Source organism: Lethenteron reissneri, chromosome 43 (assembly GCF_015708825.2).
Source record: "Lethenteron reissneri isolate LAM-NWPU_2019-01 chromosome 43, ASM1570882v1, whole genome shotgun sequence".
NCBI lineage: Eukaryota > Metazoa > Chordata > Hyperoartia > Petromyzontiformes > Petromyzontidae > Lethenteron > Lethenteron reissneri.
Window position 1 is genome coordinate 4872928 of NC_083821.1, and position 27005 is coordinate 4899932.

The 27005-nt window shown below is 47.9% G+C and overlaps 1 protein-coding gene and 1 pseudogene across 1 annotated transcript; one reads left to right on the top strand and one right to left on the bottom strand.

The window, feature by feature from the left end:
* Nucleotides 1-5619: 5619 nt before the first annotated feature.
* On the top strand, nt 5620-13027 carry LOC133353258 (D-beta-hydroxybutyrate dehydrogenase, mitochondrial-like; annotated as a pseudogene).
* A 2640-nt stretch (nt 13028-15667) lies between these two features.
* Nucleotides 15668-26247, bottom strand: LOC133353224 (elongation factor 1-alpha 1-like). Its single transcript, XM_061569305.1, is given in 8 exon segments — nt 15668-15800; nt 16319-16536; nt 16538-16803; nt 20037-20187; nt 20929-21045; nt 21047-21226; nt 24886-25065; nt 26104-26247. Coding segments are annotated over 8 exon segments (1389 nt in total).
* Nucleotides 26248-27005: the final 758 nt, after the last annotated feature.

Sequence of the window (27005 nt, forward strand, 5' to 3'; positions counted from 1 at the left end):
ATGTGCTGTATACACAAATGCGGACAATTCTGCGAGTCACTTATAACTGCTTTTCCGTTACTTATTGCCCATTATGGACTCAGACTATTGTCCTATCATCTCATAGAGTCCCTGGCACCTAATAATGTGTTACACAGTGGCAGTGGGGGTTCGCTAAATTCCGATGTATTACTAATAAACCCCAATGATCCGATGGAAATTATGAATTTCGATCGGCTCCGCTAGTGGCTTCAGTCAATGTTTCGGGGTGGACTGGTGGTTCCGTGGGTTAGAGGAACCCCAATAACCACCTGACGATCTAGAGTTGTATTTCTGCACATGACCAACATCAATGGCGAGAGACAACTGGATTGGCCAGCGGGAAGTCTGTTCAAAGTCCCACCATGATCGACAAACCGCACGAGGACACTCGTGATGGCGATCGATCCACTGCATTGTGAGCCAGACGGTGTCAGCGTCTGAGCCAGACTCGCCCGACTCCTCGGTGTCTTCCCGCAGGTCAACCCCGGGACGTCTCGGCTCCCCGTGGTGGTGGTGGCCCCGTGGGAGGGCATCTGAGCCCGGCCTATCCACCCCTTCCGTTTGGTCTCAGCTAGGCCCCTACTTTCCCACACGCCGCGTGCTCTGCACGTGACCGCCCCGTTGATCCTGACGCCGGCTCTGGAGAACGACGCGGCATTTAATCAAAGCAGAGGATTGACAAAGGCTTGTATAACACATTCATGTGGAGGGAGCTGGTAGGAACGTTGGGTTGCTCGGTCAATGGCCATGGTCAGCGTGGTGTATTACAAAAATTTGCCCGACTGTGAGGGTGGGCACAAGCCTGCGTGAGTAGGTTGAACGTTGAGTTTTATAAGGGCACCACGGGGTGACCAGCCCCTCCCCACCCAGCCCCACCCCTCCCTTCCCCCACCCAGCCCCACCCTCCCCACCCAGCTCCTCCCCACACAGCCCCTCCCCACCCTCCCCTCCCCACCCAGCCCCTCCCTGCACGACGGACGGACGGACACAATAATCCCCTGTGGGCTGGTGTAACCAGGAGGTTCCTACCAGTATCATGCTACCTTCCATTAGATTAACGAGCGTGGGGGCAGGGGGTGCGTTGACTTCACCCCCTGGTGGCCAAAGCTAGGAGTTGGGGACCCCTTGACAACCACCGTGAGATGTGTTTTCAACAACAGTGGTAAACCAGGGGGTGGGGAGCCTTTTTTCCGCCAAGGGCCATTTGGATATTTATACCATCATTCGCGGGCCATACACAATTATCAACTTAAAAATGAGCCCGTTATATTTGGTCAAACATTTAATTAACTCACCCCTAATGTGATGGCTGGAACTGCTTCTCTTTGGCGAGGCGTGTGATGTTAGCTGGTATTGATGATGTTGCTACTCGCAACTGCTTTTCCAGGTTTGCTCCTGGATTTATTGAATTTCGAGTCCCGCCTGCGGTTGCCTTGGCAGGGCCACACCAAATGATTTCGCGGGCCTTATACGGCCCGCGGGCCGTATAAGGCCCGCGGGCCGGACGTTCCCCACCCCTGGTGTAAAAGAACAAGAACGCACATTTAAAACGAGGTTTCAACTCATGCTTTCATTGACGTTCCACGTCCCACCTCTACCGATGTCCGCGCCCCCTGAGCTGAGAATGTCGTTACTCCGCCACTGTGTGCCACTCTTAAAACGAATCTTTGCATCGCGTTTCCTGTCTGGCTGCTGATAGCGACACCGAAGAGGAACGAACACAGAAGACTATCACGGTTCATTCGAAACTGCTCGAACGTTTCCAATTTCTGCTTCTGTTAATATCATATTTTAGCCAGAACATTCTTTAAATCCGACAATATCAAACAAAACACTCACAATACACACGGGTTCTCGACTAGTTACGATGTAGTATAAATATACAGTAAAACCTTGATTTGCGAGCATAATTCGTTCCGGAAACGTGTTTGTAATCCAAAGCACTCGTATATCAGTTGTGATCACGTGACGCTCGGAAGACAAAGCGTATACACGTACTACTCGCATTGCAAGACCTCGCTCGTTTATCAAATTAATATTTATTTCAAAAAATTTGCTCGTCTTGCAAAACACTCGCAGACCAATGTTACTCGCAGTCCAAGGTTTTACTGTAATTAGTTTGAACTGCGTGATTGGAATGGTTGCAATGTATTCCACTTACGTTGTTTAATCACTAGATGTCAGTAGAGTACACAGCAACACATTCCTGCGGAGGGAGCTGGTATGAACGTTGGGTTGCTCGGTCAATGGCCAGGGTCAACGGCGGCGTGGTGTATTCCGCAAATATGCCCGACTGTGAGGGCGGGCACAAGCCGGCGTGAGTAGGTTAAACGTTGAGTTTTATAAGGGCACCACGGGGTGACCAGCCCCTCCCCACCCAGCCCCTCCCCACACAGCCCCTCCCCACCCAGCCCCACCCTCCCATCCCCACTCAGCCCCACCCTCCCATCCCAGCCCCTCCCCACCCTCCCCACCCAGCCCCTCCCCACCCTCCCCTCCCCACCCAGCCCCACCCTCCCCACACAGCCCCTCCCCACCCTCCCCTCCCCACCCAGCCCCTCCCTGCACGACGGACACAATAATCCCATGTGGGCTGGTGTCACCAGGAGGTTCCTACCAGTAACAAAACGTCGTGCTTTGCGGGACTGCCGGCAATCTTTTTGTCATTGCTTCCCAAACCACTAAATTGAAGATCTCCAGACTTCCACATTTGCGAGAGTGGAGAGCATAGTCCGAAAAATTAAACTTTTTTATGAATAATATTTTACAACAGATTAAAACAAACACCGCAACATTACAGCAGCCCTTGAGTCCTTGAATGAGAAACCAAAATGTGGCATTTTTTTAAATCTGAAGTTTTAAACTCTTATCCGTATGAAACTAGAATGTAGTCGCACTGGAATGTAGTTTTTTATGGTGTGTCTCGTAATGTCTGTTCTGGCTAAATTTCCGCTATTCTGCGAAACGTACAAATATGGCTGCTTGTAAAGGTTTGTTTTTTGCAGACCAACAAATGTGACGAGGGTGTGAGTTAATACAGTTCATTGGGAAGAGAAGTTGAACGGAATATCACGAACAAAATATATAGGCAGACAATACGTCCCCTTCATATATCTGTATTTCCACATTAAAACAAAACACGTATTTTATACATCCCATCTACAGCACAGCCTTCTGGAAGTGCATAATTCACCAGCATTTATTCAAGCTAAAAACTTAACTCGTGAATATTTATTTTATTTCGCCAGATAAGGCTCACTGAGCTATTTCTCTCTTTTTCAGAAGCGACCCGGTCACAAATGATAGCTCAACGAAGTGGCTTATTACGTGGAAGTGTATATCAGCCAAATACTTAAAACGCGTGTTTCTAATTGTGGAATTAAAAGCCGGAGGACCCAGAGAAAATCCACACCATCACGGGGAGAGAGAGAGACACGCAAACTCAAAATATACAGCAGGCGTAGGTCTCGGCGAACCCACGACTTCCTGTATACCAGGCGAGGTAGTTGACATCTTGGCACCGTGGCGCCCCAACAATCGAAGGCCGTCTGCCAATGAGACACTGTATGTCTGTGTCGTCTGGGTTCTCCAGTTTCCCCCCAGAGCTAAAAACGTGACACAATGTAACTGGTCTTGGCTAAACATGCCAACGCACAATGATATTTCCAAGTTACTCAATTGGGATTACACGGAGGGGCAACATCGCCCCCTGCTGTCAAAACTTGAGAGGACTCTCTTGAAAGAGTCACGAGACTCAGCAAGGCTTTCCCCGGGTAAACCAGAGTCAACGTAAATGATAATATTAGAACATTGTGCAGATCTCTTAAACATATTATGGCTTTGAAACCCCCCACCAACCTCCTACGCATTCCACAAGTAATGACTAATCCCATATCTGCATTTCCCATACATATGCTACATTCCTCTTGATATGCAAATTCTTTTGTCAAGGCGCTCTTCCCCCCTCCAACCCAGCTTAAATATACGCTCCGAGCCTGGTGGTGTTTCGATCAGACGCTGTCTTTCCGACAGACCTGTTCTTCACCTGAGGACGGCTGCTTGCGTTGTGGCTGAAACGTCGTGAGAATTATTTTGTTATGTTTTATTTTATTTTATTATTTCCCTTCTACGTGACTTTACCGCAAGAACCAAGAAGATGCAAAATAAGTAATTAAAACACTGCAGGACACAAGTGATTGTTCAGATGAAGAGGAGGTTCTTAAAGGAAACGCTGAACGAGATGGACGTCATGAACGCAGCAGGACCAGCTGTTGAAACAACATTATCAGATCTATTTGCTAAATGACAAAACATAGGTAAAAGCGCAGCCCTGCAATTTCTTGCCCACGCCACCGCTGGCAGGAGGGGCTGCACCAGACGGATCGCTCGAGAAAGCCCCCCCCCCTCCCCCTCTTGTGAAGTAATGGCTGAATATTTATGATATAAGGAGGAATTTCTCAACATCAAACTGCAGCATAATCAAAAAATACATCTCAGATGTGAGCAGTGCCTGGTACCACAGCTATTAAACACAAGTCTCAAGCATCGCTCATGTGAAGTGATGCTAGTCAAGTGATAGGGTTTCATGTTTTATACTCTTTGGTTCTATTCGGTAAAGTCACGTATAAAATAAAATAAATTGAAAAATAAAAATAAAGTCACGAAAACTTCAAATCTAGATTGATTTCATGTTTTACTTACACAAAAGCTCAGCAGGGTCAAGATACCCAATGTTCCAGACAGTAATAGCGCAACCTCTGTTTTTATTGCGTCCATAAGGCTCTGTTTGATCTGACTCACGGTCTCAATGAGTGAAATGTCATTGACCCTGGGATTGCTTTCCATCCACTTACATGCAGAACCCACAGTCGTGTGTAATGCGTACATGTAAGTCGTGTGTTATGCGTGTAGGTTTATGTTTGACGTGAACAATCATTTGAAATTACGTTTAAGGTAACGTAATGATATATAATCTGACGAAACCGCATTACTATATAGAGGACTGCAGAACTTGGGTATAAAACTGTTGAGCGATACCGTTTCTTGGTAATGTACCCTTTGCATCACGAAGAGGCCAATCGCAATGGAAAATCCCGTACACTGAATACAGACAAAGTCACAGTGATCACCATTATCATCACGATCCATAGGCACATCGCCCGTAGGTATACACTCTACATTCAAAACACAAATAATAAAAATAGTAAGAGGTATGGTCTGCTCACAACGACGCCGATGATGTGTTATCTTCTAATTTTGCTTCAAAACAGGACTCATCTAACAGAGAGGGTGCTCGCCTATAACATCTAGCAGTTTTGCCGGCAGTGGTTCAAGCAAACCCGACTTTGCTGATGAGACACTGTGGTCAAACCCAGTCCCAGAGTTTGCTTGTAATGAAGCAATGCTGCTGAAACTATGGACTCCGAGAAGTGTTAAAGGGACCGTTGAGTTGTGTAAAAAAAAAAATTTTCATTTTTTTATGACAGAGAAACAGATTTATAAATTGAGGTGTTTCGTCAGATTACACAGAGGGATACAGGCCACTTGAGTCATCAGACGTGACTTCATTCTGCGGTGAGGCAGAGGGTGGGTCAAGGCTCTCCGTTTCACGTTGCATACACACAGGAAGCGGTTGATTGTCAACTCGGATAAGGTCGGGTGGGCGGCTGTGACCGTATATTGCTCCCCGGGTATATAAGGGTCACTCGAGCTGCTGGGAATTCAGCTCACCGCCAGTGAACAGGAGCAAAGAAAATCATTTTACGCGGGCACGTGCCGTCACGTGTGAGTCACCGAGTTAGACCGTAGGTCTGTGAGTGTAAAGGTTGCGAGTCCGTTCTATATCGGGAGGCTGCCTCAACTGCTTTCGCCCACATTATTGAGAGTTAGCGATGACTTCGACGATGGGCGGTAGAGCTCAGCTGATGTGTCTGCTGGCGTTGGTGTTGGGGCTCGCTCTGTTCGTCTACCCCGGATCCCTGCTCCGGGTGGGCTGGGGGCTCCTGGGGTCTCTTATGAGCCTCGCTGGCCTCGTAGGGGCCCTGGGGACACTGCTCGGCCTCACGGTGCTTTACCTGCAGTCGTGGCAGGAGGACACCAAGCGAGTGGACACGCTGCACAAGAAGGCTGTGCTCGTTACGGGCTGTGACTCAGGTGCGTTGGCTTCTCTCTCTCTCTCTCTCTCTTAGTTCTTTCGGTAAAGTCACGTAGGTAAAAAATGAAATTTAAATTTATAAAAATGAAACAATAAAAAATAAAAAAAATCACGACGTTTCGGAGGCAACACAAGTCTCCGTCATCAGGTGGGACCGTCACAGCCAGATTTGCTTGATGCAGCAAATCTGGCTGCTTGATGCAGCAAATCTTTGGTGTTGACGGTCCCACTTGATGACGGAGACTTGTGTTGCCTCCGAAACGTGATTTTTTATTGTTTTATTTTTATTATTTTTTATTTCATTTTTTACCGACGTGACTTTACCGAACGAACTAAGAGTATGAATCATTGCAGTCACGAAAGCTTCAAATCTAGAATTCTCTCTCTCTCTGTGTGTGGTGGTGTAGTGGTTAGCGCGCCGAGCTACGAACCCGGCGACCAGAATTCGATTCCCGCTCACGGACAGCACCGGTGACGATTATTTTAACCGGTTCTAGGCCTCCCCTAGGTCGACTCAGCCTCAAATGAGTACCTGGAACGGTGTGTAAAAATCACTACTGGCCACCTACCCCCTCGTGTGCCGTTCCGGCATTCATGGGTGCTTGCTAACAGTACTTGCCCTAACTGTCTGTTAAGGCTATACGGGGGTTGTGTGTCTTTGTACTGTGTCTCACATAGGTCAACTCAACCATGAAAGAGTATCTGGTGCGGTGATATTAAGCCACTGGAGCTATGCACTTTTAAATCTAGTGTGAAAACGAATTTCTTCACAACTGCTTTTTGTGTTTAGTGTGTTGTCTTCCCGCACCTCCGGTTAGCACGGTTGGGCTGTGTACGGTGCGAACGAAGTTCAACGTAAATAATAGGTGCTCGTTCACACACATCGCTTTGTCGTCATGTGCGTGGAGTGGGGAGCGGTGGTGGCGTAGTCATGATTCTGCTGCCGTTTGATTGATAATTCGGATAACTCACCACGATGATATTTGATCATTCTGATAACTGCAGTTAACTTGATGGCAGTGTCTGTCACTGAGTGGCCAACACCACATCCGGCCGTAGATTTTTGCACATCACAACAAGTTCTCATCTAAGGCTGAGTCGACCTAGGGGAGGCCAAGGACCGGTTCAGATATTCGTCAACGATGTTGGCCTTTGAGCGAGAATCCAACTCGGCTCGCTGGGTTCGTAGCGCAGCGCGCTTACCACGAACAACAAAAATGAATCGATAATTGTGTTTATACATTGTTGATTTGAAGCTTTCGTGACTGTAGGAATCCATACTCTTTGGTTCTTTCGGTAAAGTCACGTAGGTAGAAAAAATAATAGATCACGACGTTTTGATCGCAACGCAAGCAATCGCCTAATGACGATTGCTTGCGTTGCGATCGAAACGTGATCTAACACATTCCTGCGGAGGGAGCTGGTAGGAACGTTGGGTTGCTCGGTCAATGGCCAGGGTCAACGGCGGCGTCACGCGTGAAATTCTTCTTGGTTCTTTCGGTAAAGTCACGTAGAAGGGAAATAATAAAATAATAAAAATAAAACATAATTAAATTAATTCTCACGACGTTTCGGCCACAACGCAAGCAGCCGTCCTCAGCTGAAGAACAGGTCTGTCGGAAAGACAGCGTCCGAACGCATGAAGTTGTGAAATGGGCACGGATGAGGATTGGTGGAGGGTGGTAGGGGTTAGAGGTCTAGTGGCCGTGGAAGTTGAGCTGATGGAGGAGCGCAGTGGAGGGCTGGGGAAGAGATCTGGCCAGGTGCACACAGACAACGAGGGGTCAGGAATTAGGGTCGTCGGAGGAAGATGACTGGGGGGGGGGGGGGGGGGGGGGGTTGGGAGTAGGTTAGAGAGAGGTGGTTGCCTCTTAAGTGTGGTGGAGGCAGTGGAAGACAAGAAGCGAAAGGTGGAAAGCGAGGATGAGAGTCTGATGTGGAGTGGGAGTTTGTTCCGGTTGCAACGGGACAAGTGCTGTTAGCGAGCACCTATGAAGTCCGGCACGGCACACGAGGGGGTGAGTGGCCAACACCACGCTCGGCCGCCTTTGTCTCCCCAGTAGGCGATGCTAACACACTGCACCAGGCACTCATTTGAGGCTGAGTCGACCTAGGGGAGGCCCATGACCGGTTCAGATAACCGTCACTGGTGTTGGCCACGAGCGGGCATCAAACTAGGGTTGGCGAGTTGGTAGCAGTGCGCTAACCGCTACCCTACGGCTCCCCACACCTCACCCACAGGCGCACACGGTCACGCTTACGCCAACTCTTTCCAACGCAGGCTTCGGACTGCAGTTCGCACGCGAGCTGCACGGGCTGGGCATGACGGTGCTGGCCGGCTGCCTGCAGACCAAGAGTCCTGGGGCAAGCGAACTGGCCGCACTCAACTCGCCCCGCATGCACGTGCTGGCACTGGACGTGACGAGCGACGAAAACGTTAGAGGAGGTGCTCCGAGTGGCACGAGGGATCGTCACTGACAATGGGCTCGGTGAGTTACCACGAGGTCGAACCGACCACCACCACCATCATCATCAAAAACAACAACAAACAACAACAACAACAAAAGATCTCTCGCTTTGCTTTTGCTAAGAAGGCAGCGTACGTAGCCGAACGTGCTAATCGGCGGTGCGGGTGAAGAACGATACATTAAACACAAAAAAGCAGTTCTAAAGAATGAGTTTTCAATCTAGATTGGAAATTGCATAGCTTCCGTGGCTTCCTAATATTGGTAGGAAGAGCGTTCCAGACGGCCGCGGAAGCCCTTTAACTGCGATGTACCACGTTATCATTCCCCATAGACCCGCTAGGCGGAAAAAAATGCGACGCCGTTAAAAAGGCACGTTTAAATGACACCGTACAAAACAAAAGTTGTTGATTAAATGGACATCACGACTCGTATTCTTCTTTGCCTCTCCCCGCAGAGCTGTGGTGCATCGTGAACAACGCGGGCCTAGGCTGCATGGGCGAGATCGAGTGGACGAGCATGAGCTCCTTCAGGATGGTCGCCGAGGTGAACCTGTGGGGTGCAGTGCGCATCACCAAAGCCTTCCTACCACTCCTGCGCCGCTCCAGAGGTGACGACTTTGACGGCAAAAAATTCACCCGTAAAAACAAAGTTTTTCACTATAAATCCTTTATATGCGTGGCAAATAAATTACAGTTACGTGTTCAATGGGCCACAACCCAGCCCACATTGGTCCTTTGAAACGGGCGGCTAGAGTCCTCTCGTCCTCTGGCTTGAGATGGCGGCCACCTATGGGTCAGATGATTGCCTGCCACCATTAAGCAATTGGTGAATTAAATATAAAAAAAAATCCTAAAATGTTGAACATTTTGGAAAAACTATTTCACGAAAATAAATTGTCACGCACGACGAATCTGTGTGCAAAATGTAGCTCGATTGGATCACGGGAAGTGGGTTAAAAAACGACCGAAAGATTTGCACGGTCGTAAGCAAGCAAGCAAGCACGCAAGCAAGCGAACTTAATATAAAGGATTTAAAAAGCAGCAGCAACGGCAGCTGCTGTGCCATACCACCGCAGTGGTGAGATGTTAACTGCCTCGCCTGGTATACAGGAGGTCGTGGTTTCATTCTCGACCCTGACGCCTGCTGCTGTATATTTGGAGCGTTGCAATGTTCTCTCTTCCCATGGTCGTGAAGATTTTTCTCCTGGTCCTCCGGGTTTTCCTCTCCGCATTTAGAAACATGAGGTTTAAGAGTATTTGGCTGCTATGCATTTCCATATGCTACACCACTTAATTGGGCTATCATTTGTGGCCAGGCTGCTTCTGAAAAAGAGCTGTACAGTTCAGTGGACCTTACCTAGTAAAAATAAACAATTGGTTAGTTTAAGTTTAGTAATCAGGGTGGCCACCTGTCCATGTTTTATTGGATTTTCTTTCGCTTGGTAGCCATCTTCATGTGTCCACCAAAATGTGCCTAACTCGCGTTATGAGACTCCAAGAGGTTTTATTTGATATATACACGCTTGTTAAAGTATATTATACATTGGTATTGCACACACCAGGGCATTCCATCTGAAATGTGGTGGCTTTCAATGCAATGTGTATGTGTGTATATAGCGTGTGGATTCAGCCAATGTCATCGATTGAGCAAGAAGACCTAATTGGCAACACTTCACAATGCAACCCGTCTCAAATTTCTATCTCATTCATTCATTTTCAGCCCTCTTGTCAGGATGAAGATCTTTTCGAGAAAAAAAAACACACTTTCATCTCATTGGGTTATTGCCTTGTTACAAATAAAGTTATTCTATCTGTACATAACCGTGCAGGGTTACGTTCCCCATCTTCATATTAAATCCAAAACAATAATCTAACCCAGATATTCACTTTTCGGAAATAACTGAAAATATTGGATTCATCAGAAAGTATGACTGCACGCGAAATCACACCACTTTTATTCCGTCACGTCTGCGCAAGCGATGCAATACTTGGACAAAAAAATCCGAAATTGTTCTCAGCAATCTGAAATCCGCAAATCCGAAACTCATCCCCGACGTACTGCTTGCGTGTGTGTGTGTGCGTGTACGGCGCACTGGTTAGCGCACTGGTTAGCGCACTGATTAGCACACTAGTTAGCGCACTGCGCTACGAACTCGGCGACCAGAATTCGATTCCCGCTCACGGGCCAACGCCGCTGACGATTATCTGAACTGGTCAGGGGCCTCCCCGAGGTCGACTCAGGCTCAAATGAGTACCTGGTGCAGTGTGTAAACATCGCTACTATGGGATACAAAGGCGGCCGGGCATGGTGCTGGTCACTCACCCCCTCGTGTGCCGTGCCGTGCCGTGCCGGCTAGCAGCACTTGCCCCAACAGTCTGTTAAAGGCTATATGGGGGCTCTTTGTCTTCGTGTGTGTATGTGCGTTCAGGACGCATCGTCAACATGTCCAGCATCGCCGCACGGACTTCGAGCTTCAACAATTGTGCCTACGCCATCACCAAGGTGGCTCTGGAAAGCTTCTCGGATGCCCTGCGCCTGGAGATGCACAAGTGGGGCGTGCAGGTACGGGAAAACACAACACCAACACTACCCCCAACACGAACTACTGGTGTCACCACTAACAGCTGCGACAGGCAGGCGATGGCAGATCAGTTCAAATGCAAATCTGAACGAACATAAAACGGCCAAAAACAGTTTCAAAATATCGCATTTTATATTGTCTGCATTTCTCATCTAACCCCATCTTGTCCATTTTTCTTCGACTCATTATATTTCATCCGTTTCACGTGTCAGGGAGGTCGGGTGGTCCCACTAAACTTCACAGTGATCATCAGACAGGCCACATCACCACTGGCTGCATCGTAATCCACAACCCGCAGACTCTGGTGACCCTCCCTCGACCCAACCATAACCCAGAAACCCCTCCCCAGAACATTGGCCAAATGGTGGCAACCACATGCCCACGTTGGCCTAACAACATTGCACGTGCCGCTTCGTGAACATCCCTTCCAACTTCCCACCCACCCTGCAATGCCCGCAGGTGAGCCTCATCGAGCCGGGCAACTACACCCTGCACACCAACCTGGTGGGCGACACGTCCGGCGTAGACCGCTTCTGGAACGCGCTGCCCGAGCCGTTGCAGCGCGACTACGGCCGCGAGTACGTGGCCGCGTTCGCGTCTCAGCTGCGGCTCAACCTCGAGCGCAACAGCAGCACCGACGTGAGCCCAGTCATCGGCTCCCTGCGCCACGCCGTGACGTCCAGGTGGCCGCGACGCCGCTACCTCCCGGCCTCACGCTCAGAGCGCTTTCGCCGTGGCACTCTTTTCCGCGCTGCCGGCGGTTGTTGCCGACCGGCTGTTCACGAGCCCGGCGAGGGCCGGGGGTCCGCAGATAATTATTCCGGACCTGCTCAAGCAAGGTGGAGTGGGGAAGGGGGACTAAAGGGTGCGGCGAGGCTGTCTTGAGAGAAAGAAATGGGACATTGGCCAGAGGAAGGGACCTTGTCGTGAATATTTGAGTCTGGGTCGCGAGCACAACTATAAGTACGCACTCATATTTTATTCAGTAATCACAATGCCGCCTCCATTTAGTATTCAAAGTACATCAAAACAAATAATTGGTGCTTTCCAGCTCGTGCAAGGACGGGCACACATCTTCTCTGTACTCTGCTGCAAGGTCCGTCTGCTGGCTACTCGGGCATTGACAAGAGCGGCATAGCTCAGTGGGAGTTTACACGGGTAATAAACCTTCACAAAATTGCACCAGGTGGACATTCCACATGCCTTATATAATTTTACAGCCATTTATTATTCGAATGTTGAAGGCCTACCCATGCAGAGCCAGTCATAGATGTTGGATCATAATTCAGATTAAATGTGAGATGGAGAGGTGCATAGACATGTATTAAAGTAGTCCAATAAAGGATGTTGCTAGACTCCACTAGAAATATCGAAGCCTCACAGCCTACCAACCTGCCATGCCTGGTGGTCACCCATTACAGCCCTCTCCAGGTTCAATCATATACTCGAGATTCAGAGCTGTGAAAACTCCTGGATGTGAGCTTTACATCTCATAAGATTCCTCCAGGATGACCAAAGATCGATACCAGAGGCCTGAGAAAATGATGTCGGGTACAAGCTCACTTTGTGAAACCTCTTAAGCATTATTGTTTATACCCACAACTCGCATCCTGGAGCACATTTCGTGAATGTTGGTGTACGTCCATCAATTCCACACCCCATCGCCTTCGTTTGACAAATATTTTTTCGTTAACCACGGTTTCTCCAAATGCAGGCCACTTTTTCTATTCGCGTTTTTTCTTGGAAATGGCGCTGTAGTTCCTGCCTATGGGTACACCGCACCAATAAAACATTTGTACATAATGTGTCGTCTGGGTCGATTGCAACACAAGTCCATTTGGCCGCTTACAATAACGCTTCATTCCACATGCTAGAATGTTGCTCTATGTGGGTTTTTCAAGCATTTGCAGAAACTTTTTTTTTAACCACTAACATCCAGCGAAGTTGAATTTCTTTAACGGGTCTCAACTTGCCGATGGAGACTCCAAAAGGTCAACCAGTCCAGAATGGTGTCTTGTTTTCACAAATGTTGCTGCCGATGCAAACACCGGTTCTACATGGCCAACAACGTTGCCGTTTTACAAGTTGATGAAATGGAACCGCTGGTAATTTTGTGTTCGACTCTGCGGTCTAGGGGGTCAATGTGAATGTGACTGCATTGTAACAAAAAAAGTTCAACAATTCCTCGATGAAACGTTCTAGAAAGTTGCGTCGACTTTTAAAAGGCAACCCACAACGTGAACACTGTGCAAGTCGATTGCAGATGCTGCGCGTTGCGACATGCCATGGGGGCTGGTTAATCGTTAACAGCCGGGTGCAAACACGTTACATGAACTTTAGTTCCCGGGTCGCGAGCTTGCATAGCGTGGAAGGCGCAACGTTGTTTTACAGGAGTCGAGGTTGTAAAGTAGATTGCGGCACTTGCGGTTTTTTTAAGGGAACAGCCACGAAGGCACCGTCGCTTCCATTCGTGGGACCATCAGAACACCACTTGTACATCTTCTAGAAACACAAAATCAGCTGTTCAACTTTTGTCACATGCCCCCCTCCCAAATCCAGTATCTACACCGGCGTCTCGCCCCCCCCCTCCATCCGACAAGGTTTCAGCTTTCGGCGACAGCCTGCTGGGTTAAGTAATTGCAGCAATCAAGAGAACCCAGGGTTGACAGGCGGCTTGACTGGATTTGGACCCATGACCTCAGCAGTACCCACCTGGCAGATACCGCCATTAAAATAGGTTCCGTTTGTCCATCTCCTGTGCTCATGCACCACAGAGCACCCTTGTAAAAAACTGCTTTACGGGCCCATCCGTAAAACAAAGTGTAGCACCAGCACAATTGGCGCAGACGTTGGAACGAACTGGAATATGCACGTGTCCCAATAGGTTAATTCGGGTGACCCTGCACACATTTCAACTAGCCAAATTGTTGTCCATTAATAACGTACTTGTCAGCGTGTTTCAGCCGCTACCGTGGGCATTAGTGATAAACACGCGCAGATCAAATTTCGATTTAAAGCTTTCGTGACTGCAGGGATTCATCTTCTTGGTTATTCGGGTAAAGTCACGTAGAATAGAAATAATAAAATAATAAAAATAAAACATAATAAAATAAATTCTCACGACGTTTCGGCCACAACGCAAGCAGCCATCCTCAGGTGGAGAACACGTCCACCTGAGGACCTGAGGACGGGCTGCTTGCGTTGTGGCCGAAACGTCGTGAGAATTTATATTATTATGTTTTATTGTTATTATTTTATTATTTCCATTCTACGTGACTTTACCGAAAGAACCAAGACGCGCAGATCAGCTCTACTAAATACACACCTGCCGTCAAAACAAAGGTTCGACCCTGCCGTAGAGACCTTTCGAGCTGTTATTTGTAGCATACCTTCTTGCACGCGTCCACCACACGACGCCATGAACGACGAATGCGGCATGGAGTGTGGGCTGGTGTGACGTAGACACGTGGCGGGTTGAAACGAGGACCACTGCCAAGGCCACGTGCCAGATGTTCAAACCAAGCAGGGTGGGGGTAGCCTTGACCCCCAAAGGCACCCATCCCGCCGACCTTTGCCACAACCAGCGTTTAGTGCGGCAAACAAGCACCATTGTATCCGTGCAAACAAGCAAATAAACATTTGCCGTGACCACCAGCAACCACCACACAGTGCACCCAATCTCCAGATTGCAGCAGCGCGGCTGGGCTTCCCGCTGGTTGGTAATTTGGGGTGACCATCAGGAGTTGCAGCGCAACGGGGCAAGCAAGGTGGTCAAACGGCAGTACCCGACGGGTCTAGGTAGTGTCCTCTAATTATTAATTACAATTTTTATCCAGGGAAGTCTCACCAAGGTCACATGCAGAATCAGCCAGTAGGTTTAAATGGTTCATTAAAACCATAGCGAGATCAAAGTTGTTTCGGGACACGTGGCGACAACGCTGTTGCGTTGAAGCACACGGCAAGCTCAGGTTGTCAGTCCTCATGGCTTAGAGCAGATAATTTAAATAAATTACCCTCCTTCTATTCATTCATTGAAGAGCCCAGGTTCGTTTAGTCCCCCCCATCCTGAAAAACCCGCTTAGCATCCTATACACACGGATTACAACGTTTGTTCAAATTAGACACCAGAAACACTCGAAGCACATTCATTAAAAAAAGCAGGAAAAAATTGCAGCAGTAATCTTTATTCGGGCGTCATCTTACACTTGCGTCACAAGGGAAAAATAAAACCACTTTAGCAAAACCAAACCAAAAACCCCATCCCACAAAATGTGTTAACTTTTCACACAACTCAATAAATGGCACTGACAGTACAGGAGGCGCCGGGGGGGGGTGGGATTCACGTCAGCACCGACGTTGATGGGAGAAGCACGCGGGGCGACCTCCTTTCGTCGTTGTCGGGGACAAGGAAGCGACACTCCCGTCCGCTCTCCCCCTCCCCCCTCACTTGCCCTTCATGGCCTTGCTTGCAGACTTGGTCACCTTGGCCGATTCGCCCACCTTCTTGGTCACGGCCTTGATGACGCCCACGGCCACCGTCTGCCTCATGTCCCGCACCGCAAAGCGCCCTGGGGGGAGGGAGGGGGGGACAATAGCTTATGAGCTTGCAGATGCACAAGCCACACGCATTTAATTTAGTTGCCCCCTTCACGTCAGCGATTGGTCAGTTTGCGGAGAGTGGGGGACTTGAGATTGGCGAATGCATCACTTCGACCAGGTGATTCTTAACATGGGGTGCGAGATGCATTTTTTCCTGGGGTGCAAGCAGTGCCGGATAAAGCTAGTGCGGGGCCTGTTGGGTGTTATAAAAAGAGGTTCTAAATTAAAAAAAGAAAATCATAAATATTTAAACAAACGTTTTTACTTGCATAGTAAAGTTATTGTATTCTTATTTGCTATATGGCCAGATAAAAAACGACAAATCGCTAACATTAAATACGCAGTCGGTCATTAAAGTTGACGGCGGTATAGTACTATAGTAGAGCAAGTGCAGAATCACCGAACCGGAATTGGTAGCTTGAAAGCATTTAAAGCCTGGCCCGTAGCACGTGTAGCTACTTTTGCTTCCCTGCCACAGTAACTCACCGAGCGGTGGGATACTGCGAGAAGCTCTCCACGCACATCGGCTTGCCGGGCATCATCTCGATCATCGCCGCGTCCCCAGACTTGAGGAACTTGGGAGAGTCCTCGAGCTTCTTGCCCGAGCGACGGTCGATCTTCTCCTTGAGCTCCGAGAACTTGCAGGCGATGTGCGCCGTGTGGCAGTCGACGACGGGCGAATAGCCGGCCTGGATCTGGCCCGGGTGGTTGAGGCACGATGACCTGCGCCGTGAAGCTGTCGCAGCCGCGCGGCGGGTCGGTCTTGCTGTCGCCGGCAACGTTGCCACGTCGGATTTCCTTGACGGAGACGTTTTTCACGTTGAAGCCCACGTTATCCCCGGGGAAGGCCTCGGTCAGGGCCTCGTGGTGCATTTCCACGGACTTGACCTCCGTGGTCAGGGTGGTCGGTGCGAACGTCACCACCATGCCGGGCTTGAGGATGCCGGTCTCCACGCGGCCCACGGGCACCGTGCCGATACCTGGGGCGGAGGGGAACCCAGGAATTGAGAGGAGTTTTAATATTTTTCCAGACGAGAAGTACTCGAGCCTTGCACAACATGGGGTTTTTCGATTTAAAGCTGTCGTGACTGCAGGGATTCATCTTCTTGGTTCTTTCGGTGAAGTCACGTAGAAGGGACACATAATAAAAACACAATTCTTACGACGCTTCGGCCACAACGCAAGCAGCCGTCCTCAGGGTGAAGAACAGGTCTGTCAGAAAGACAGCGTCTGATGTTTGCCGAAAGAACCAAGAAGATGAACATGAGATGTATTTTATTACAAGGGACGATGGCCATGTAAGAAAAACCAAGAGATATTTAAGAGTGAACCGGAGACATTTTAAAATGCATCATGAAGCTGATGGGGAAAAGGTCCAGCACCGATAAACATCACGTGATGTTCATCACAACGTCGGGCAACACAATTTAGTGTAGGATCCCGACTACAGTTAAATAACATCAAGTCAAAATAAAAAAATGCTGAGATCAAGCACTGACTGGGTCAGGCAATCACATGCCAGGAAGAATAGTCCAATGCATCATAGTTGGCATAAAGCTCTTCAGGTCGTGTAAGATAGTGGTCCCGACCACTCGTAAGATGTCAAACTTTAAAGTTACTGCCCAACGTCGGAACGCGTATTTACTGGAATAAGCCTCCCCCCCACCGCAACCCGAACTGCCATCATTTCTAGGACGATGAAAGTTGCTCAAGTAGCGCCAAGCCGCAGCAGGGGCACGACCGTATTCAACGGGAAGTGGTGGGGGGGGCTATGCACGAGACAACGGTGCCCCCCCACTTCCCGTCTCCCAACTCACTTTGCCGACATGTGCGGAGGATGTTTTTAAAACACGCACTCTGTGGTAGGCTACTAGATTTTTTTGGTTGCACCGTAAATTGGATTTTGAGCAGTGGGTTCCTAACCCGACATGTCTCGCACCCTCCGGGGGGTGCGAGACACGCCAGACTTTATAGACGGCAAATCGAAACAAAGCACGGGTACGAAAGTACAACTACTTTAAATGAAGCGTATGTTTCTGATCACATTACATTTTTTTTTTACAATTGAGAAACCAAGGGATTCAAGTCTGTGGAAAATGTTGAGAACCACTGGTTTAGGAGGAAACCAGTCTCGGGTGACAGTAGCAATAATAAATATGGTACAACAACAACACCTCAAGTTATCAGTGCATCTTGCTTTCATGCCGACCCATTGGCCTAGGATTTACCCAAAGGGCGTGGGGGGAAAACACGCAACTTGATGCCGAGCTATTGATACAACAGCCAGATGCGTTAGTCGTGATTGGGCCATGGTAGACAGGCACCTTTTACTGAATACACTTAAAAAATAAATTCTCAAAATGTTTCAATTGTTTATCTGTCGATTTGGGCCCCCCCTCATGCGTCGCATATGCTGCATACCGCAATTACACCCCTGGGCAGCAGCGTCTGAACACTGCAGCGGCGAAGTAATTTGTCTACTGGCAGTCTCTCCAAAAGTCAGCCGTAGACAATTCTACGCCGATGATACCACCAGGTGCCAAAATTGGTCGTAAACATTTTCCGAGTAACTATTAAGAGCGGGAGCAAGTGTTAAAAACAACACCACCCCCCTTCCCCATAGCTTCATTGCCACCGATAAGCACTACAGCTGTTTCACAACTTAAAAAAATGTAAACCAAGCATAAAGGCTTAAAAAAGGCATAATAAAAAGTGGATAGCAGCCAAGAGCAGTAAATACCAGAGGCAAAACGCTACTTGAATTGTGCAACATTAGATAACATTGGGGTAGTGGGCAAATTGGTGCAGTTGTCGCCACGAATATCTGAAAGTTTAATTATAATTAAACAATTTTTGGCCACACAAGACAGTGGCGAGAGCAATGAAGTGGTTTTTGGCAAGCCCATTTAGACCCACACTGACCAGCGTGAAGTTACGGTCACTCAACAACGCCCCCCCCCCCGCCTCTCCCACTAGCACAATGATGAGCAGTGGGTCAAGCATAAAATCAGTAGTCTCATAGAACTTCTTGGACATTTGCCGAGTAAAGGTGCAAAGTTCGTGAAACAAATAATCTTAGTGGTGCCAATTGCCATGACCGCCAAGCAATGGCGGAGCCAGGATTTTCAGGTAGAGGGGGGGGCAACCCCTCCAGCAATGAAAAATGATGGAGTTGTTAGCAAGGAGTTGTCCCTTGCTTTTTATTCGACGCGTGTGCGGTGATGGTGCAGCCATCGATCGAGGGTCGAATTCGAACCACGTTGTGTGATCGGCATCGCGCTCGCTGAAGGTGAATGCCTTCAGGGAAGTCGTGTACTGTATACACAACTGCGCACAATTCTGAGTCACTTATAAACTCCCTTGCCGTTACTTATTGCCAATTATGGACTCAGACTATTGTCCCGTCTCAGTCCCTGGCACATAATAATGCTACAGTGGCAGTGGGGGGGGGGGGTCGCAAAATGCCGATTTATTACTAAGAAACTAATGATCCGATCGAAATTAGGCATTTCGATCAGATCATGGGGGGGGGGGGGGCACTGGCTCCGCCAGTGCTGCCAAGGTTCACCTCTTGCAGTCTCATCACCACAACGCGACTCCCAATCTCCCACACAATGCTCACCACTAATTAGAAAAAACAAGACAAAGATCTCCCATATATGCATATAATCTTCATTTGAAGCTTTCGTGACTGCAGGAATCCAGACTGTTTGGTTATGTTAAGTAGGTAGAAAAAAAAATCACGACGTTTCGATCTCAACAAGCAGTCGTCCTCGGGCAGAAAAACCATCCAGCAGTAGAACTGCTGAACCAGGAAGCAGTTCCACTGATGGATAAAAAAAATTCCACCCGTGGACGACCGCTTGTGTTGCGATCGAAACGTCGTGATTTATTATTTCTGATTTTTATTTTTCTACCTACGTGACTTTACCGAAAGAACCAAACAGCATCTCCCATATAGCCAGAGACTTTTGGGGAAAGTGCCGTTAGCAAACGCCTATGAAGGTCTGCACGGTACACGAGGTGGCGATGGTGGGCAGGGGGGCAGCATCGCATCTCCGCCTGTCTCCCCAGTGCCGACGTTGACACACCAGTTAGAATAATTACTTGAGGTTACAGACAACGAATTCACACTCCCATACGTACAAGCGAGTTCACCACACCTCTCCCAACCCAGCTCGCCCGATCCCCCAAATAAACCCACGCCACCCACCGCCGATCTTGTAGACGTCCTGCAGTGGCAGGCGCAGAGGTTTGTCGGTGGGACGCGACGGGGGCAGGATGGAGTCGAGGGCTTCCAGCAGGGTGGTGCCGGTCGCGTTGCCCTCCTTACGTGTTACCTTCCAGCCCTTGAACCAGGGCATCTGCGCGCAAGCCGGTGATGGGCAGGCACCGGGGGGGAAGAGGGGTGGTGGGGGGGGGGGACACCTTATCCGTCAAATTCATCAAGATCTTTACATTCTGCATTGCTCACCGTGCCACGGTCTGGAGCGTCACGCTCAGGGTCAACCGTGCCACCTTTCGCAATTGCGGCACCTAAACTCTGGAAGTCGTTGTCCTTCCAGGTCAGGCGTTCGAGACTTACAAATCTTTAAACTAAGACTAAAAACGTATCCGTTTAAAAAAATGGCTATTTTTAGGTATCAGTGTCAATTCTTTAATTGGTTGTTCACCATTTTCCACATTGACATGCATAGCACGCTTCGAGAAGGATTGTTGAAGGGCACTTTGTAACGTTAAATTATTATTTTAATTTGAATAGGGTTTACCCCCTTTCTGGAAGTAAAAATAGGTGTTATGATGATGTTCCAAACACCAAATTAGAAACCTTCTGCAAGGAATCAAGTCTGCAAGTCTCATGCCAACATGCTCAAGTCGTCTACATCCTTCCTGTGATCAGTCTTATATACAAGTCAAGCCAATCGGTTCGGTTTTCCTGTTTCTGGTTCCTTCCATTTTGCCCCCTAAAAACACTTCATTTCAATTGCCGTTAAGGCCCCCCCCCCCCCCCCCCATCTCCCATTGGTCCGCCACAGTACCACCACTACCTCCTTCCACAAAACGGCTCCCCACCCATCCCCCCTTCCCCCCACCACACCACGTACGTTCTTGCTCGACTCCAGCATGTTGTCACCGTGCCAGCCGGAGATGGGCACGAAGGCGACCGCCGCCGGGTTGTAGCCGATCTTCTTGATGTACGAGCTCACTTCCTTGACGATCTCAGTCGAAGCGCCCGCTGCTGAACGGCGGCTCCGTCGAGTCCATCTTGTTGACTCCCACGATGAGCTGCTTCACCCCGAGCGTGAAGGCGAGCAGCGCGTGTTCGCGCGTCTGACCGTTCTTGGAGATGCCCGCCTCGAACTCGCCCACGCCGGCAGCCACAACGAGCACCGCGCAGTCCGCCTGCCGCCTCGCGAGGGGGCGCGCACCGCGAGCAATTTTAAGTAAAATATAAAATACGTAGTTTTTTTTTTTATCCTTTATATTAAGTTCGCTTGCTTGCTTAGGACCGTGCAAATCTTTTGGTCGTTTTTTAACCCCCTTCCCGTGATCCAATCGAGCTGATATTTTGCACACAGACTCGTTGTGCGTGACAATGCATTTGTGAAAATTTTTCCAAAATTTTACACTGTTTAGGGAAATTTTTTAAAAATATTTAATTACCAATTGTTTAATGCTGCCAGACAATCATCTGACCCATAGGTGGCAGCCATCTCAAGCCAGAGGACGAGAGGACTCTAGCTGCCCCGATGCCACGCATATAAAGGATTTAGTGATAAACTTTGTTTTTACGGGTTAATTTTTTTTTCTCACTTGGTTTTACTTAAGATTATTTAAGTGCGTTTTTTAATATGCCTTCGATAGCAATTTATTAGATTTGGAACGAATCGGGTGGACTTCACAAATATGGCTGTCGCCTGATGAAGCTTTTTGTAACTACTGGCAAAACGTGGTACTCGTTTAGGTATAGCCCCGTGAGCCATGCGGCTCTCAACTCGTGTGCAACCGCAAAAAACACGAATAAAGAACATCTCAGGTGAAGACGTGGAACTGAAAAATCGAGGAATAAGTATAACCAGTAAAAACAAAGTTTTTCACTATACATCCTTTATATGCGTGGCGGCTAGAGTCCGCTCGTCCTCTGGCTTGAGATGGCTGCCACCTATGGGTCAGATGATTGCATTGCACCATTAAGCAATTGGTAATTAAATATAATATTTTTGTCCTACAAAGTGTAAAATTTTGGAAAAAAAATTTCACGAACATTAATTGTCACGCACAACGAGTCTGTGTGGAAAATGTCAGCTCTATTGGATCACGGGAAGTGGGTTAAAAAACGACCGAAAGATTTGCACGGTCCTAAGCAAGCAAGTGAACTTAATATAAAGGATTTAATAAAATATAGTTTTTTTCTCACTTGGTTTTACTTAAGATTATTTAAGTGCGTTTTTTAATATGCCTTCGATAGCAATTTATTAGGATTTGGAACGAATCAGGTGGAATTCTCCACAAATATGGCTGTCGCCTGATGAAGCGTTTTGCAATTACTGGCGAAACGTCGTACTCCGTTTCATTTAGGTATAGCCCCGTGAGCCATGCGGCTCTTGACTCGGGTGCAACCGCAAAAACACGAATAAAGAACATCTTAGTGACGACGTGCAACAGAAAAATCCAGGAAAAAAGTAAGGTCTTCCAGAAAAAAATAACCGGTATATCAAAGCTGTGCGCAAAAATCCCAGTGGTATGCAAGGCAAACAATAACCATAAGACAATTTAGATTAAAGTTCAGGCCAACTCTGTCCTTAAACAAACATGGCTAAACCACTCCGATTGTAAATGTTGTGGCTTGGCTCTCCAACACACCGGTGTGCTGTACTAGTGACGAATTGGCATGTTCCGTTTACGTGACGACTCTTACGAGTTGCACGTGTCAGCGGCTTTAACGACACATCTATTTATGCGATCCAACCAAAAACCCCTGTATGAACAATTTATTATAATGCACTTCTGTTTTGCATGGAAAATGCTTTAATTGTTGCTCCGACCTAGTCTTTTCACCATGTTTTATTTTATTTGTACAGCACCGAATTGCATTTTTGCACGTCAGTGCTCTAGAATACACTCGATTGATTGAAGACAGATCAGAATTGGACTATTTGTAACCGGGAGGGGCAATCCAATTCGCTATGAAGCTCTTTTCTCAGATGTCCAGTAGGGGCGGGTTGGCACATTACAACTTATAAAACGGCACAACACGATGGGAGTTGCATAGTATTAGGGAAGTTAATCTCCAAATACCAAACTTATTTTTTTTAATCTCACCAGGTAAAAAGCCGACCGAGTTTTTTTAGCTCCACCTTCATGAGCGACCTGGCCGCAAATGTGCGGAAATTTTGAATTTTCCCACCGCCAATCATCCAGCAGTGGATCGACAAGAGGGTTGTACATTCACGGTTCGATTGCGAGTGGCACGGCATGAAGCAAAGTTCTGGTGGAGGAGGTTCTACCCTCTCAGAAATCACACCGGTCTCGAGCCAGTTACTTCAAGCTTCCCAAATAAATTAAACAAAAAGTGGATCCCGTGTAGTGGTAGAAGCATGGCCTATTACGACAGACCACCACTTAATTTTGAGCCATTGGCTTAACAAAAATCCCAAAAATGGTTTAACATTTGGTCTCTAGACTAGCAATATGTACGATAGCCGTCACCGTTGTAGACGTTTAATATAAAAAGATCGACGAAGTGTAACGGTAGTGACATTGCTGGTTAATGTAGTTTTGCGAAAAATTAATGTTTTAGGAAACATCCAAAGAATAGTGGCGATAAATATGAAGTGTACAAAATGGCAAAAAAATTTGCCCCTGGTAAGACTGCCTTTGGTGACACCCTAGGTAGTGCCGACTTGGCTCATGGGCCCTCTAGAAATACATTACTTACACTTACAAACCACCTTTCACTCATAGGTAACAGGGCTGTGTAGCCAATTCGGGCTACGGAATCTTGTACGATTAATAATGAAATTGTAAATAGAAAAACTTGCAAATAAAGAGCTCCTCCCTCCCACCCCCCCAAAGCTAGCTCATTAGAGGTGGTTCGACCATAGTTCGAAGCTTTCGAAATGTGGCTGTATCGAAGGATGCTGAAAATCCCATGGACAGCCAAAACCACCAATACACAAGTTCTGCAAGATATGGGCACTGACAGGCAACTGCTGAAGGCCATCATTAGCAGGAAGTGTTACTACCTAGGCCACATTGCCCGAAACGACCACAAATACCAGCTATTAAAGCAAATCCTGGAAGGAAAAATCGAAGGAAAAAAACGACCAGGACGGCCAAAAACGACATGGCTCAGTAACATCAAAACATGGCTACAATTAACAGCACAAACTCTACACGCCGTGCTAGACCGGGACCAATATCATCGTGAAGTCGCACACGCCGTTAGGCAGCACTAAAGAAGAAGAAGACCATAGTTGACCATGCTGGTCAGCAAGAGTTTCTGAAGGGGGAGGGGTTAGAGAGGTAGCCAGAACCAGTTCACCCATCAACTCGTCACCGACGTGATCCGGGGAAACAACATTAGGTCGTTGGGTTTAAACTGCAGGAGATGAGGCGATGCGTCAAAACCTCAACTTTCGAGTCATTGATTAACAGGCTCGTTTTGGGGGGGGGGGGGGGGGGGGGCATTATGCCAGTTGTATTTTTATGACAGGAGGAAAAGAGATACCCAATAGCCCCAATAGAATTTTACCAGACTGTTGGGGCAAGGTGCTGTTAACGAACACGTACGAAGGCCGGCACAGCACACGCGGGTTGTGGGTGGCCAGCACCACATATGGCCATGAACACCAACCACTTAAGTCCAACAGTCATGCCCTCAATGCGTCCAAGCAAGGGAACTCTGCGTTGGGATGATTTAGCCAAATACCATTAACTGGCATGCGAGAGAAACACCGAGTGTGCCTGGAGAAACCCCAACGTGGACAAGACCAGACTATTTAAAACTCCGCACAGGTAGATTTAATGCGTCGTTGCGATTCCATCCCGTGGCAGCGCACCTGCGAGGTACCGGTGATCATGTTTTTGATGAAGTCGCGGTGACCCGGGGCATCGATGATGGTCACGTAATATTTGGACGTCTCGAACTTCCAGAGGGAGATGTCGATGGTGATGCCTCGTTCGCGCTCCGCCTTCAGCTTGTCCAGCACCCACGCGTACTTGAACGAGCCCTTACCCATCTGCAACATCAGCAGGGCATAGGGGGCCTTGTTTGTTCAGGGCCCCACCCAAATTCCAAGCCTCAAAGCAACCGCTGTGTGTACCATTACAATCGTACACGCCGCACCAGGTAACACAACGTCGTGGTGGTAGCGTGCGATTGTGAAGTGTGGATTGCTCGGTTTAAAAACGTAGGCGGCTTTCGTGATTCTTATTAGCAAGCGGTTTTTTTGGGGTTAGGTCGCGTAAATATAACCACCGCCACCATACACAGCTAATTAATGCTGTTTGTCACAGACAAAACGTGCCAATTATTTATTACAGCACCCCGATTGTGGGCGTTTGCGAGTGAACCCAAAACATTCGCAATATTAGTACGCAGTTTCCGCCGGCGATCATAACCAACTTCAAATTGTGGATTTCTTGCCGACAAAAGGAAGTCATCACGGGACAGAACCGGTCACACGTGCGGACCGACAGATGCACCACCCGTGCTCCCCACTGCCACAGTGCCCCGTGTTTAAGTCGCACCGCGCTCCATTCATTGTTGCGAGCGTTCCTCTTCCGCAATCGCGCCACTGGAGATATGCACTTTTTAAAAAAGTTATACCCGTCTTCTTGGTTCTTTCGGTAAAGTCACGTAGAAGGGAAATAATAAAAGAATAAAAATAAAACATAATACAATATACGAGTATATTATTTCATTATTTTATATTATTATAATAATAATAAAAATAAAACACAACAAAATACACATTTATATTATCGCATTATTTTATATATATTTTTTAATGTTTTATTTTTATTATTTTATTATTTCCCTTCTACGTGGCTTTACCGAAAGAACCAAGAAGATGAATCCCTGCAGTCACGAAAGCTTTAAATCGAAGTTATACCTGCTTTGCGTTAAGTTTTTTGTCCTTCCCCCCGCACCTTCGATTAGCGCGGTTGGCTCCGTACGGTGCGCGCATTAACACGTTCACCGTACATACACAGCCACCCCGACTTAAAGCAGAGGACGAACCAACACAAATGCGTGGCGTGGCTCCGTAGCTCACCTCCGCAGCCTCCTTTTCAAACTTCTCGATGGTCCTCTTGTCAATGCCTCCGCATTTGTAGATCAGGTGGCCGGTGCTCGTGGACTTGCCCGAGTCCACGTGGCCGATCACCACGATGTTGATGTGAATCTTTTCCTTCCCCATCGCTCGGTCAGGTCACTCGAAAGTTTCACAGAAAGGGGTTTACTTGCTGCTCTCGGCGGGTGTAGTAGCTACGACTCGCTATGGATGGAGGGCTCTTTTCAGAGTCCTTTGGCGAAACATTTGGAATGACAACAAAATTCGTGATTAAGACTGTGGCCGTATTTGTTTCATATACATATGATGGTTGACGTTTCAGGCAATAGATCATTCTTCAGAGAACATGAAGGGCCAGTGCCAGAAACGTCGCCTGTTACACATTTTTTTTCCTTTAAAGGCTGTATTGTTATTAAAGTGATTGCATTACGTGTGTGCGCACATCCAATAAGTCAATTTAGAGCAGCACGAAAGGAATGCAACACGGTGGCAGACTGGGACAGCCCATTGAGACATCTAACAGTGGCTCGACCATGGCTAACGAGTCTGCTACTCTGTTGCCTTATTAAAATTTCCGGGAAAAGTTAATAATCTATAAAACAGTGATCGAAGATGGATAATAGTAATCTTAAACCAGTATGGGAGGTGCAGGTCCTTCTGGGTCAAGAAAATCCGCCACACGGGAAAGCCCCAACACAATCGACCAAGTCAGAAATCTACGAGCAGGACAAATTAACTCATCTCACACGAATAACAACGAGTACATCCTCGTTACATTGCTGCGTCCAAAGGTAGGGTGGGGTGGCTTAATTTATCACCCGGATGTTTTTCGGAACGCTGCTATCGGCTTGCTTAATTTTTTTTTTATCAGCGCACACGTTAAA